This window comes from Squalius cephalus, assembly GCF_949319135.1.
Source record: "Squalius cephalus genome assembly, chromosome: 14".
Classification (NCBI taxonomy): domain Eukaryota; kingdom Metazoa; phylum Chordata; class Actinopteri; order Cypriniformes; family Leuciscidae; genus Squalius; species Squalius cephalus.
The window spans coordinates 33,755,379-33,771,749 of NC_137135.1; the positions used below are offsets into that span (position 1 = coordinate 33,755,379).

General features: G+C 35.7%; 2 protein-coding genes across 17 annotated transcripts in view; one reads left to right on the top strand and one right to left on the bottom strand.

Annotated features, from left to right (window-relative positions):
• Positions 1 to 1,833, top strand: part of LOC307170773 (protocadherin gamma-A11-like) — a gene marked incomplete at its 5' end in the record, with an annotated part of 204,737 nt that extends 202,904 nt beyond the window's left edge. For all 16 annotated transcript variants that reach the window (XM_079892055.1, XM_079892063.1, XM_079892058.1 and 13 more), the window contains one exon: positions 161 to 1,833. In XM_079892055.1, the coding sequence (XP_079748181.1) occupies positions 161 to 426 (266 nt within the window). In that variant the 3' untranslated portion in view covers positions 427 to 1,833. The remainder of the gene's footprint in view (positions 1 to 160) is intronic.
• Positions 1,834 to 13,697: 11,864 nt separating this feature from the next.
• Positions 13,698 to 16,371, bottom strand: part of diaph1 (diaphanous related formin 1) — a 119,070-nt gene continuing 116,396 nt past the window's right edge. Inside the window, exon 27 of the mRNA XM_079892031.1 lies at positions 13,698 to 15,924. Within this exon, the coding sequence (XP_079748157.1) occupies positions 15,737 to 15,924 (188 nt within the window). The 3' untranslated portion in view covers positions 13,698 to 15,736. The remainder of the gene's footprint in view (positions 15,925 to 16,371) is intronic.

A 16,371-nucleotide genomic window follows, 5' to 3' on the forward strand; every position in this document is an offset into this window, starting at 1 on the left:
TCAACACTGAACTGACTTGACTCTATTATCTTCTGTAGAGCTGCTTTACAGTTTTCTTCATAACGAATGAACTTTGCAGCATTGACACTTTCAGAGGATTTCTGTATTACAATACTGGTTCAGTGACAATGACCTAACAGAAACTGTCTTTGGTCCGCAGAGGTGAGCGAGGCGACCAACACTCTGGCCCCGGGCACCATGGGTCTGACCACCCGCTACAGCCCTCAGTTCACCCTGCAGCACGTGCCCGATTACAGGCAGAACGTCTACATCCCCGGCAGCACTGCCACCCTGACCTCCAACCAACAGCAGGTCCAGCAGCAGGCCCTGCCTCCAGCACAGGTCCCCGTCCCACAGCCAGAGCCGCCCAAGGCCGCCCAGACGCCCGCCAGCAAGAAGAAGTCCACCAAGAAGGAGAAGAAGTAGAGGGCTGACGCACGGTAGACACAAGTTTAGCTGGACGACTCCATCCTGTGCTGGAAATCTCTAACTATTTAGAGAAAAATATGAGGTTAAAAAAACATTGTCAATGTAAAAACCCACTTCTCAGATTTCACACATGCATTATTTTCCTGCTCAAGTACTGTAAGATCATTTGCTTATAATTCTGATCCCTTTGTTTTTCATATTTTCATGCTCTCGTTTGCCAAGTTTATGCAACCTTTAAGCGACACTATATTCCTGCGTATATCTAGCCAATAATGTATTTACCACAGTAATACTTTACCGTGATCATGTTAAACCGTCTGGACAGAAAGAGGAAATGTATTATCATAACAATCAAACACGGTGTCCATTGCCGCATTTCATGACGTGCCCAGTAGGATGATGCCGTGCTTGTAAACTGCATCATGATTTTTATTACTTTTGTTATTGTTTACTAAAATACCACTATGGACTTTTTTTTTTAATTGATTATTTTCGACGTGTTCATGTAGATGGAAGTCAGGTGACTATAGCTGCATGCTGTTTTTTTTGCGCCATAGATAATCTCCACGTCGCCTGACGTCTACACACACTCGTCCACAACCTTCTCACGGAGGAGACGAGCAGTTACACCTTCCGCTTGCGTTGTATTTTCAAATAATCGAAGAACAGATTCCCCTGTGTATCACTGAGCCAGAGTTTTAACTGAATGTTTTCCGAGCCATAATGGGAGCGTTGTGAAACCAGTGACCTGTAAGTCCATGAACACACACAGTGGCATATTGTCCTTAGTATTCAGTATTTCCAGGTTATCCTGAAGTGTTGAAGCTGTTTATCAGTGCTGGTTAGTAATGATACTCGCTATGAGTATCTGCTGTTTTGATGGTGAAGAAACCTCCTCATATTGTGAGTGGCTGACATACGACAGCATTTCCCTGATGCAAAGGCTGATCTTTTTTTAAAATGTTTTATTTGCAACAAGCTCAGTGAACAATTGATTTCAATCTGAATGGATTTAAATTCAATTCTCATCAAGATGCTGTTTCAGAAGGCAACTTGTGCTCACTGAATGTACACGCAGCACATGTTAAATCCAGTAAACCCAGTCTGTTTGGAAAGCTGGTGTTCTAGAAAACACTTATGATACAAAATATTCCGTCCAAATGCTGATTCCGGTTTACTTTCCCATTGGCATGACTTTCCTTTGTAAATAGAAATCACACACAATAACCCTTTTCAGATAATCAGCTCAAGAGGAATGGCTTACTACTGGAATGTCATTTTATTTTTTAGAAAAAAAAAATCAAAAATTTTAAAATGGAGTAAAAAAAACAAAAAAACTTGTCACTCTGTTACCGATGTAGTTCTTTAGTACTATGAAAGCCAACTAACGCACCTGTAAATAAAGAGTTTAACTTTTACTTATGAAAATAAATAGTGACACACTCTTAGTCTAGAAGTTGTGATGTTCTGCATATATTTTTGTGTTCATTTTTCTCTCTTTTCCTGTCACACTTTTCCATGAAAAGACACAAAATGGAGGACGAATAGACCTAAATGCCTCTGTTGATTAATTTGGTGATCTCTGTTGTGCTTACATGTGAGAATGCTTCTTAATGTTTATATGAAGAATCTGAATAGATCTATTATCTGTGTGTGCGTGTGTGTCTGCTGATGCTGTAATCCTGCTGTAACATCGCTGATAAGACGCTTTATTCCCGCCTCCTGTGTGCTACTTGCATTTTATATGCTAATATTTATATTGCTGTTTTATTTTGATTTTTTTCTTCTTTTCCTGAACACTGACATTTCAAATAAAAGGTTCTCAAATTATTTGTTTCATTGTTTTGTTTTCACAATATCACAATGTAATAACACAGCTTTAAGTGTGGATCTTACAAAAATCATATTTTATATGTATTTTCTTACATACATGTCACCTAACAATTGTTTTTAAATGCATTGAGAGTTAAGCAGTGTGAATACATATATATATATATATATATATATTATATATATATATATATATATATATATATATATATATATGCATACATTCATACACACCTACATATACACACATATATAAACAAGTATATCATACAAACATTCATATATACATACATTCATACACAAATATACTCTCAAAAATACATGCATTCATATATACGTTTACATACCTACAGCTACCTATGTACTGTACACACATATATACAGTACATACCAACGTATGTTTATATGCATATACATGTTTATACATACAAATATGTTTATATGCATATACATGTGCATGTTTGTGTATGCATGTATGTATACATACTTATGTATGTAGGTGTGTATATACATATTACACATACATACATATACACACACACACACACACACACACACACACACACACACACACACACACACACATAACATATACATGCATATACGCATATACATATATATATACATACATACATATATATATATATATATATACATATACATACATATATATATATATATATATATATATAATATATATATATATATATATATATATATATATATATATATATATATATATATACATAATATATACACACATGTATATATGGTAGATATGCGTGCATGAATGTATGTTCATCAACATGAGTTCTCACCACCTTTGCAAATGAAATAGTTTCTAATGTTCACAGAATATTATGCAAACTATCTTGCCAAAGCATTAAAAAAAGAATGAAAAATGGAGCAACAGTCTCCTGGGGGTTTGATTTGCCCTTAAAGAACCTCTGAACATTACTTCAATGTACAACTCCAGTTCTGTTTCACTGTTCAATCTTCAATAAGGTGTATATTCTCCACAGCAAACACTTGTCCAGTTAACTAATCATAAAAAGTGATTTGGCTCTGCATTCTCAGCTCAATTTCAGTCAAACCAAGCTAGATGAAACAATCTTCTCTTTCAGGATCGACTTTCTGCGGGTTTTCTTTTTCTCTGCTTCCTTTGCCAAAACTGCATCAGTGTTTTAACAGCTGTGTGATTTGACCAGGTTTCAAACAGGTGACCAGAGCTGATGAGGGAGAGGTAGACAGTGGTGGGGGTCAGAGGTCAAAGGCATTTCACAAGAGTCGGCCTGATTAGGGTCATGATGAGATTTCAGCCTGAGACAATTAACAGATGGCAATAAAAATCCAGCAGAGACCCCAAAAAAAGTGTTTCATTTTCTCTGCCTCTGTCATGAAAAATCACAGTTGTTGACCACAAAAACAAGGAAGCCCATCTGTTCGCCCAACACACACACACACTCTTACAAAATAATTCTTTTCCACTTCAGCTGGCGTTACCATGGAAACCCTTTCCTTTTCCAAGAGAGTCCAATGGAAGGAGTGATTAGAATCCAAAACGGGGGACAGACGAACAAAACACAAACAGACATGTGGAACAGGGAAGATGTGGAGGAAGGACTGGAATATACACGGATCAGGAAAAAAGGACACTTGAAGCTTCTTCTGCGGGGTTATTGGAAATGCAAATCAGAGAAAATCCTCTTTTAACAGTTTTGATTAACAAAAGAGGCTATAATCTTCACTTTATTACTTTTCAATTCAATTCAAATGTGTTTAACTGGCATGACAGCCTCTTTTGAGCCTTCGAATTAAACAGCCTGGTTTTGTTACTCTAAAGTCCACATGTATTAAAATACAATTGTTTCACTTATTGCACACATGAGTGCAAGTATAAGCGATCATTGATAGGTACATTTACTTAAACTGAAAAAAGTTACAAAACAAACATTGCTCATAAAACAAAACAGATCTAAAACATCTATTAATATTAAATACAAAATTATGTACACATCCTCATAATTCCACTTTGACCAAACACACAAAGTCAAATTATTCAAGTGCAAGGGATATCAGTGGATATCAGTTTCTCCAAAGGTTTGGTGCAGGTGTGACGCATTTCTCCAGGCAAAAACCCAGAATAGATTTATTCCATGGGTTTTTAGAGTCCATGGGTTTAGCATGGGTTTAGCATTTTAGAGTCCATGGGTTTTTTGAATGGACTAAATAATGTCTGTGGTGAACACAAGCTCAAGACACTTTCAAAATATATCATAACCCCACTCATGATATTTACACCGTTGCCTTGTTTGTTAGTTTTTGGCCATGATTGGGCTAGTTTTGATTAGCGGCTGGTTTTGTTATGCAGATTTTCCTATTTTGTATTTATTTTATGTTTTTATTGTGGGTAAAATAATGTCTGTGGTAAACATAATTTGATGATATTTGAACTTTTTGCTCTAAAACATAAACTGCACACACTCACACCCCAAACATTCTCATCTAGATACTTATTAGAAACATACGTTTTCAGAAATAAACATAGCAGCTTTAAAATTAGCTTTTAAATTTAAAATTAAAATTAAACGTCCAAGTATCAACAACTTATGTTTACCATTTATTAAACTTAATATTAATAATATTTAAAAATAAATAAAAAATAAAAAAACATCATCCCTGCACTTTTGTGACCTGTCATGCTCAGTCACAAATACAACACAAATTACATTTACAAGTGCTTTAATCTCACAGAAACACTTCAGCTGGTTACTGTATTCCTAGAAGATGAATTGCAAATGAGGTTTGTATAAAAATAAAGGAACATATTACTTTAATGTTTATATTTTATAAATACATATTTGATGTGAAAATATTACTCTTATACTGACATTAAAGTGTACTTTTTTAAAGTGTTGTTTTTAATTTCAATAAATGGTTTTGCATTGTGAATGTTATACTATGTCTACATTGACCTAATGTCAAAAGAGCAAGTCAAATTCCAACTTTTCTGTGATATGAGTGGAAGTCGTGCAGATTAAGGTCTGTGAAAACAACGATATGAACGTCACAGAGAGAGAGAGAACACTGAGTTCACTGCGCTCAGACACAGAGAAAGTGACAACGAGAAGTGTGAGTGTGTGAAAGTGCATTAGACACACTTCAGCGCCATGGCGACAGGTGTTGTCAAGGCAATGAAGCAGCTGCTTAGGATATTCTGGGATGTTGCCCTCACACAGTTTCCCAAATGGTTTGCTACAGAATTGTGAGGAATGAAACAAACAACCAAATCACAGCGTTTATGATAATCACGCTGACCAATCAATTAAGCTTCAGTCTCACTTCAACATAAACACGGATTAATGCATTCACACCAACAAAAACACGATCAATCCGAAAAAAGATCCCTAAACAAACTCTCTCTCTCTCTCTCTCTATATATAGCCTATATATATATATATATATATATATATATATATATATATATATATATATATATATATATATATATATATATATATATATATATATATATATATATATATATATATATTATATACAATGCAAAAATGATTGCTGTGATTAGTTATCACAACTTAAAATTTAACATTAGAATAAGTAATAGTGTGTTGTTTCAGCTTAGTGTTCATGCTTAACTTAAAATTTGTTGAGAACTTAAATATCCAACTAAACTCAACTTAGAATTTTAAGTTAACTTATTGCAGCTATATGCAGCAACATATACAGTACATACATAGACATATATACATATATATACATATATACATATATATACATATATACATATATATACATATATACATATATACATATACACATATATACATATACACATATACACATAAACAATATAAAGTATATATATATATATATATATATATATATATAGTATGTAATATAAAACAATATAGATATATTTTTTGTAATATATATATTTGTTTATATATTCTTGCTGAATAAATGTTTTAAGATCATTAAAAAAAACATTTTTTTACACATTTTTATTTTTACAGACCGGAAACACTGATGCCACTAATCATGCAGATATTACACACACAGCAGAAAATAATGTGAACTCAACATTACTAATGTCAACAACAAACTCATTACAGCTGATAATAAACATCGCTGGACGGGGTTTCACAATTAAAATTGAACCTTGATGACATTCTATCAGGTCAAAGGCCAGGATGTGAATAAAAACCTCCAGAAATCACAGAGAGGAACAGACGTATCGATGCTGTTGTTGATTTGGAGTTTTCTGCTGTATAAACACACACTGACTTTAATGGGATGATGGTGAGTGTTTATGGTAAAAGCAGATGCAGAAGATGTGTGGGTTGTGTGCTTGTGCTGGTTATTTTGGACTGAGTTTGTGTGTGTGTGTGTGTGTGTGTGTGTGTGTGTGTGTGTGTGTGTGTGTGTGTGTGTGTGTGTGTGTGTGTGTGTGTGTGTGTGTGTGTGTGTGTGTGTGTGTGTTCTTCTCAGATGAACTCTTGACAGTGACTGAACACAGTCCAGAAATACAGCAACAAAAGCTTCCTTTAATAACAGCAGGAAGTCAAACTGCAGAGAAATTCCTTCACCACAGATCCACTGCCCTACTTTACCCACAATCCCTCCCTCCGAGTCCGTCCGGAAAGATTAAACAACTGAGCCAGATGAAACGGAGCATTTGAGTCCATCCTATTTAAATATTAATAACCCTTGAACTCCTTCAGTTCATTTAATATCACACTCTCGTAATGTTATATGAAGTATATATGTGCACTAAGAATCAGACCAAACTTGACCACAAATGCATGCTGGGTAAGTAGTAGCTATGTCATTCTAAACATAACCACAGTCCCTCCCAACTAGGAGGACATTATGAAGGAAAATCTGTATTTAGAACAATGACTGAGGAGAAGTGTGTCATGAATAAAGAGGGTGTAACAGTGACTCGGTTACATACGTGTTAGGAAAACTCTTGAACTCACACACACTCACGACAGCGAACAGATTCACACTGATCTAAAAAGGTTGTTGTGTGTTTCCGGAGGGGAGATGATGTAATTATTACAGGATTTTCACCCTTAGTCACCAAAAGTCTTGTGCAAATGTGTGTAATAACTGAAAGAAGTTGGTTCATCACACCGTGTGAGTGTTGCAACGATCCTCTGGGTCTCTCATATCATATCAGATATTGATCAAATCATATTCATGACTCAATCCATCGCTCCAATCCACCTAGAACATTTGTTGAAACTAATCTGCACAAACAACTTGAGAAATCTGTATGTTATGATTATGATAATAAAGTAAAATAAAATAAAAATAGCTTCATTTGAATTCAACTCGGAAACAAGAAAATTATGAGGAGCCCAAGTCTGTTGAAAGGTCTGGGACATGAAACAGAGTTAATTTCATTTGAGAATTCACGAGTTCATGTCTGAATGTGAATAGAATTCTTTCAGACACTTTTAGAACAGAAGAAACAGTGTCTTTATCAGTCAGTTTAACGGTTCCTCACATGACACTTCATGACCTCGAGCGCTTGACCTCTGCTGGAGATGACCTGCAGTCTGACCGCATCATGGACATAAATCATGGTCACACTCTCACACACACACACACACACACACTGTGGTTCATGGTGGTCAGATCAGCAGACAGACAGAGCCTGAAGGGCAACACACACACACACACACACACACACACACACACACACACACACACACACAAAGGGGTTGGGTTTCCATGTTCTATGGGGGAATTTCCAGACACAATTATTTTTTTAATACTGTACAAACTGTATATTCTTTCCCCTTACACTAACCCGACTCCTAAACAAACCCATCACACAAAACTATCTGCATTTTTTCCTTTTCAAAAAAAATAAGCGGTTTTATAAGCGATTTATAAGCGGTTTTAATCATGGGGACCAAAAATTGTCCACACACAAGGACTTCAGATTTCGGATATTGCCATCTTTGTGGGCATTTTGACCTCATAATGTAGGGTTTACCAGGATGCACGCACGCACACACGCGCACACACACACACACACACACACACACACACACACACACACACACACACAAATCTTGGACAAAAGAGGACATGACATTCAATGTGAAAAGCTGATGCATCTACAATTCAGATTACTCATTAACAGTTAACAGTTAAATATTGAGTAATATATACTCTACAAGTCACAAGTTTGGGGTCGGTAAGGTTTTTTTCCTTTTTTAAATAAGTGTCTTCTTCTCACCAAAACCAGTAATATTGTAAAATATTATTAAAACTGAAAACCTGTTTTCTATGTGAATATATAGTAAAGTGTAATTTATTCCTGTGATCAAAGTTGAATTTCCAGCATCATTACTCCAGTCTTCAGTGTCACATGATCCTTCAGAAATCACTCTAATATGATGATTTGATGCTCAAGAAACATTTCTGATTTGTATAAATGTTGAAAGCAGTTGTGCTGCTTCATATTTTTGTAGAAACAGTGATAAAAAAAAATCTGGATTCTTTGATGAATAGAAAGTTCTAAAGAACAGAATTTTTAAATATCAATATGTTGTTATTAGGGCTGTCAAACAATTAATCGCGATTAATCGCATCCAAAATAAAGTTTGTGTTTACATAATTTATGTCTGTGTATGGAGTATAATTATTTTCTATATATACACACACATGCATATATATTTAAGAAAAATGTGTTATTTATATATAAAATATTTATATATAATATAAATTATATATAATATAAATATATATACACAGTATATACATGCAAATATTTCTTAAATATATACATGCATGTGTGTGTATTTATATATAGAAAATAATTATACACCGTACACACACATATATTATGTAAAAACAAACTTTTATTTTGGATGCGATTAATCGTTTGACAGCCCTAGTTATTAATATTAAAATTAAAATAACTATTTTCTGTCACTTTAGATTAACGTTATGCATCTTTGCTGAATTAAAGTACTAATTTCTTATTAAAAAAATAAGAATTCTCATACATGAACTCAAACTGCATCCCGTAATCCACCATGAGGAACATCAGTGCTATCCTACAGTTATTTCCTGTAGAAAGAAAGAAAGGTCAACACTGAGGATAACTAACTAATGAGAGAGATTCTCTCCTTCTTTCTGAAGGGTCAGTTGTTCAGGTCATCTCTCTCTCTCTCTCTCTCTCTCGCTCATCATCTCACACAGAACAAGACCGTGATGGAAGGAGAAGATCCGGACCGGATGATCTTAGATATTTTATAATGTAATACTGTACATTAGTCAGAGCAGATGCTGGATATTCACACAAATGAACACAAGGCTGTGAAGGATTATTCATTGTCCTGATTTAATATGCAGTGCCATTTACCGTTGTTTGGCAAATTTTCAATAGGAACAAAATATTTCCTGCACAAATGTTGCATCGGCTTCAAGTTGCTCACGTGGATTTGCCATGTTGAACAACAGAAGGCCGCTGGGAAATGATTATTTGGGAGCTGTGCTTCTTCACTACTCTACTGACAGTGAAAATAGACCTTTATTACGGCACAATTTCACTAATGTGACCACATCTCTAAGCTTTCTGTCCAGTGGCTTTGATTTTATTGGCTAAACACGATTCCTCTTCTCGTTTTCATTGGTGTCGAGTTAATTGTGCTGTCTATCCTGTAAGTATGATTTATCAGCATCAGGTTATTGTGACATCACTTTAGGCCAGTCTGAGAGATGAAATCCATCAGACCTTCAGAGAAGCTCAAAGCTCCAGCTCACGTGTTTATATGGCAAGCCACCTTTAATCCTTAAAATATGCATCTATTTTCATGCTATTTGCTACTAGTTCTTATTTATTAGATATTTCTTATTTATTAGATTCTAGTACTTCTCATTCTAATAGTGTCTAATACTTAATTTGACTTTACTTAAGAAAAATTAGAACTAGTACTTATTTTTTAGTAGTAACTTTTTAGACCAAAGATATCCTGAACTTAATAGGTACTAGTAATTTTTAAACTAACAGTTCTGCTTAGTAAAAATAAGTACTAGTAGCAAAAAAAAAAAAAAAAAAAAAAAAAAAAAACTAATTTTAAGGATTAAATGTTAAAACGGTTGCCATAGAGTTTTCTTCATCAACAACTTGTCTTTTCTTTTTATGACATCTCTCTCTCTCTCTCTCTCTCTGGATAGGCAGACTCAAGAATCAAACACTTGATGTTTTACCAATATTTTGTGTAAAACATATTAAAAGGAGTTTGAAATTGACTGCAATTTTCTAAGAGAGATGCCAGAACTACTGCAGAGACTAGGTAATGCATATATTTTACATTGTTTAATCCAAATGTACTGCTAAAGTCTAAATGAAGACTGCTGAATTAGACACCCACCCTTCCTTCAGTGTCCAGAAACACACACATACTCTCCCACAATCCCTCTGATACCTGGAGACCACGGTGACGCTGAGCCAGCCAATCAGCAGCCTGAGAACTCAGCTCCTGCCTTCTGATTGGCCGGCTGATCCCAAAGCTCATTACAGCATCAATGCAGCGTCATTGTGTCTTCTGGCCAATTACTCCTGAAGAACACACACAACCAGATCATGAAGAAAAGCAGACAATTACTCCTTTGTTCATGATGAGATGGTGTGTGTGTGTGTGTGTGTGTGTGTGTGTGTGTGTGTGTGTCTACTTTTCTTCATTACAACCAGATAATGAAGAAAAGCAGACAATTACTCCTGAAGAACACACACAACCAGATCATGAAGAACACACACAACCAGATCATGAAGAACACACACAACCAGATGATGAAGAAAAGCAGAGGAGGAAATGAAGGAGTCCAGACATTAAGAGTGTGTTCTGACTTCTGTAATGACACGAGAAACACAAGAACAAAGAGTTATACGCCTTTATGACTAAACAATGTGTTTAAATGGAAGCAAATGTCAACACACACACACACACACACACACACACACACACACACACACACACACACACACACATCTCATCATGAACAAAGGAACTCTGAGCAGCTTTTATCTTTTTAAGAGCTCTCAGTCGTCCATAAGTCCAGTTCTTTCACTTCACTCTATCTAGATCTCGAGATTTTAGTTTTCTGAAGGAAAAGTGAGTGTTGTTGGCTCAGTGTTATTTTAGTATTATAATACTAAATTTATTAATATTTTGAATTAGCTTTTATTTTTGTTCAGTTTTCATTTTAATTTGATTTGTAATGCATGTCATTTTAATTTTTTTTAGTAACACTTTAAGCTTTCATTTTTAATATTATTTAACATTAGTTAACGTTTAATTAGAACAAACGAACAGAGCAAACAATATATCTACAGCCTTTATTAATCTTGATATTAATTTTTACTAATACATTTTTAACAGTTAATGCACTGTGTATGAACACGAAAGAACAACTGTATTTTTATTAACTAACATTAACAAAGGTTAACGTTTTCATGTCAACTAATGCATTAATGTTAGCAAATAAGACAATGTTGTATTCGTTTTTTAAAAACATTTATATTTAGCTTTCATCTGTTGTCTTAAACTTTGTCATTTTAATATTTTAACTTAAATGTTTTTCATGTTTAAGTTTTTCATATAATATATATATATTTTTTTTAGCTTTATTTCAATAGACAAAAAAATAAATGTTTGAATAGTTTTACTATTTATTAATAACACTGCCGCAAACCCTGCCGATGTGATGCTAGGGTGGAAGAGTGTGGAGAGCCACTGTTTTATGAACTCCCAAAGGGGTCAAAGGTCAAGCTTTCATAGAAACCTGCCATAAAGGAGTGACATGAAACACACACACTTTCATTTGACAACACAAAGAGTGTTTTAAGATCCTGAGCTCTAAAGATGCAAACCGAGGCTTTAGATGATCAGTCAAACTCCATAACACTCAATTCACAAAACATCTTAATCGCTCATATTCGATATAATTTGATTATTTGAGTACATATAGTTGGCCCAATTTTATTTATGTTTTTTAAAGTCCCATCGTATTCCCATGTCTTTTAGCAGATTTCAGTTACCTCAAGCGTGACCCCAAAACACACCTTTTGGACATTTTTTAATGCAATTATTGAGAGTTTTGTCTTGCAGGCCAGGGTCGTCACCGTCCTGTGTTGTTACTCGTCCTGGGTTAGAGATTTGAACAAACCCCTGACACTCAGCATTAGCAATAGTAATACAGAACAAACCAGGAGGGTGAAACACATCCGCAGAAGTTGCTCTGGTTAACCCACTGTGGATGAGTTCTCTCTATTCTTAGAGGAATAATCACTGTGGTTACAGGGAATGGAGGGATTCCAAAGTAAACATTCCACCCTTTTCCCAACTCCCCGTCTCATGGAACATCTCTTATTAAAAAAAGCCCACATACCTCTGAGAACTTCACAGAACACGACAGAAACAGCTCACCCAATTAACATGTGCCAAACAGCTTACACACAGGACATTACACTTGGTGCGACACGCATGTGTTATAGGAGGAATGCATTTTGACCTCTGTCTGTATATGAGCTGTAACAGAGAAATGTGTGTGTGTGTGTGTGTGTGTGTGAGGGAGTCTGGGATTTGCAGAGAGGAAATTCCAAATCATAGCTGCATTTTTTCCACACTCATGAGACACAAAACCATCGCACAGATGCACACACACAGGAATGTCAAATAAATACTGTACCCGTCATACCAAATTACACACACACACAACATGTTCCATAAATGTTACCACACATTTGTATCGGATTCCATATTCTAAAAGTTCTGTTTTTATGAACATTGCAATCCATTTACATGTGCTTTAAATGCATTCCGAACAAAACTTTAACACATGTGCAGTGCACATTTCTGCCAGAGGAGCTTTATTAGGAAATATTTAGTCTCATCCACTGACCAGTTCATAAGACATGAGACATAAATAAACACACACATGTTCGCATGACGTAAACTGCATGTTAATCCGATTAAGAAGAGTCAGATTCAACGGTTTCCATTCGGATCAAGCTCGGATTGATTGAGGTGTTTACATTATGGCTTTTCAGTCGGATAGAGCCATCAATTTCATTATAAATGGAGTACATCTAGTGTCAATTTTTTTTTTTTTTACAAATATCTGTATGACACATGAAAAATATGTATAAACATGGCAAGTCCGCTTTTAGCTATTATGCCAGCCGCAGCTGGAACAGCTTCCAGAGGAGATCAGATGTGCTCCTACAGTAGTCACATTCACATCCAGACTCAAAACACTTCTGTTTAGCTGTGCATTTACTGAATGAGCACTGTGCCAATGTTCGTCCGACTGTTTGTACTGTACTGTATTTTATTTTTCTAAACTGTATTAATTATTCTTATTTCTTTTTATTATTTTAATTTCTTCTATGTAAAGCACTTTGAATTGCCATTGTGTTTGAAATGTGCTATATAAATAAACTTGCCTTGCCTATATGTCATCTGGACTCAAAAAGTCCCAAAAGTAACACTTTAAGTAATATGTTTTTTTTTGCAGATTTCAGTTACTACAAGCGTAACCCCCAAAAAAAATTTCATCCAATTATTGACAATTTTGTCTTGCAGGCCAGAGTTGTCACCGCCCTGTGTTTCGCTATTCTTCTGTGGGCCTTTTCAGCAAAATCTGTTCATAAACACACACTAAAACAGAATAAGTATTAAAGAATTTAATGGTGTAGGTTTAGAGATAACAGAATAAACATCTCTACAGTCAAAACGCAACATACACAATTTGACCAAATGATCTCACCAATACAATCTCTATTATTACAGTAAAACAATCAACAATAAAAATGACAGAAAAACCGTTCATAAAAAAACATCAAAACAAAGAAAACGCAAAGTCTCTTTGTTTTTCCAGTGATCTTTATCCAGATTTTCCAAGAAAGTGAAACCGTATACTTGCACAAGCATCAGTACGATCGACCTTTAAGCCTTTAAGCAGAATCCGTCGGCTTGCAGGATCTCCAAAATCAGTCCTCAAAAAATCAAAAATCTCAACAAATGGAAATTTGGCTTCAAAAACTCTGGGGGGAAAAAAGACGGGACGTTCTCGAGCTCTTTCAGGTGTGATGGTGTCTAGGCAGCAAATCGTCATGTTTTACACACATTACATAAATGCATATAGATGGTTTTAATATAGTATAATCTGGAAGAAAATATCTCAGGATTTCTTGATGGACGCAGTCAGAGCTATGGCTTTAAACAGTGATCTCTACTCTCAAACATTCAGGTACGTCATATTGCAAAGCTGAAACTCTGAGGTCACTGACACAAACTCAGTTTATGACTGGTGTCTGTTGGGGATGTAAAACACAGGGATCTTAGCTCATCTTGCGAAGACTCCAGTCTGATAAATCTATGTGCAGGTTTGAACAGATATTTCAGCATCAATGATCACATTTGGCTCAGTCAAACCATTCACCAGAGAAATAAATGCCAAAGGTCTTGTCAATGTTAGTTTTGCCCTCAAAATGAATGTATTGTACAGTTTTTACACGGTCTGGCAGCAAGTTAAACCATGTACATGACATTGATCTATCTAGTGATGATGAAGAATGAGTGAGTTACAGTAAACAGTAGATGGACGACAGCACTTCACAAACACGAAAACACACGACGGACGTCGCTAAAACCCACTGAAGTTTAGGCAATGCAGCGATTAACAAACAATTATTTCATAAAACAGTTGTGAAGTCATTATTTGCATGAAATTCAACGCAACGATTTATGCATGTTTTTTTATCGATTCGACCCGAAAACTGTTCTTGCATAAACTGTGACGAGACTGGATTTATAAGCGACGTGGATTTGAGATTTAAACGACATAATTCATTTAAAACGACAGAATGAAGTAAGAGCGAACTAATCTCGTGAACAGGTACCAGACCTTCTTTAACTCTCGTGACGGGCTACAGAACCTCAGTGGGAACACCTCGAGCACACACCAACCGAACATGCATTTATGGGCTCGACATTATTGGCACTGTGCGTTTCGAGAACAATAACGTAACTTATTTCAAACATTCAGCCACGTGATATGTTTCAAAGTCAAGAACAAAACAAAAAAAAGTTTAAGCAGAACAGATGTTCTGAAGAGGAGCCCAGAGAAAAGAGGACGCTCTGCTGAATTTGGAATGGAATGGAAATTATATCTATATACAAATCTTTGGAATCTTGGAAAAAGCAGATGAGAGAGATGAACAAAACTTGTGTGTAGAGCGAAAGAGGCTAGAAAAGGACAAAATGAGTGTGAAGTGACACGACGACACCGCTCGTCCTGTGTGACGGCCAATAGGAAGCCGTTTGGACTCACTCAAGGGGGTGTGGCTTAGCGAGAGCCCCGCCCTCGCAGATTTGGTCCATTAAAACACATTCTGTCTTTTATCCAGCAGGATCAGCGGAGGAAGTCTTTAATTTGAGCGTAACGGAGCATCATCTAAGAGATCCTCCAGCGAGCCCGTGTCCTCGGGAATCGACTCCTTCCTGTCCTCCGAGTTCATCCGGGTCTTTTTCGCGGCACTGGACGGGGCGCTCTCCTGAAGAAGCTCTTTGGCGAGAAGGTTTGTCACGGCGTGACCGGCTCCTCTCCGATTGTTGGCTGAAACAGAATGGGAATAAAAGTCTAAATTATAATAATAATAATAATTATAAAAAAAATGATGTTTCACGCAAGTCAAACGTCATGCTGGGAAGGCCACAGATGTTGTTAAGAGTTCAAAGGTTAATGCACTACAGTCAAATACAACCAAAAACTTACCTTTTTATAGGAATATTCCCAGTTATTTTCAAATGAATGAACTCGTTCCTCAGTTATGAAAACAAACTCACCATATTTTACAATAATACAAGATTGGAAGTTTAAAAGCATAAATGTAAAAACTCATATTGTTGTTAAATCCTGAACCAAGCATGTTTTTCAGCATTATTATTGCACATTTTTTACTGTAATCGGTCCAGCAGCTGACAGATGTGTCAAGTCACAAATGATTTATTTATTTATATAGCGCTTCATACAATACAGATCATTTCAAAGCAGCTTCACATT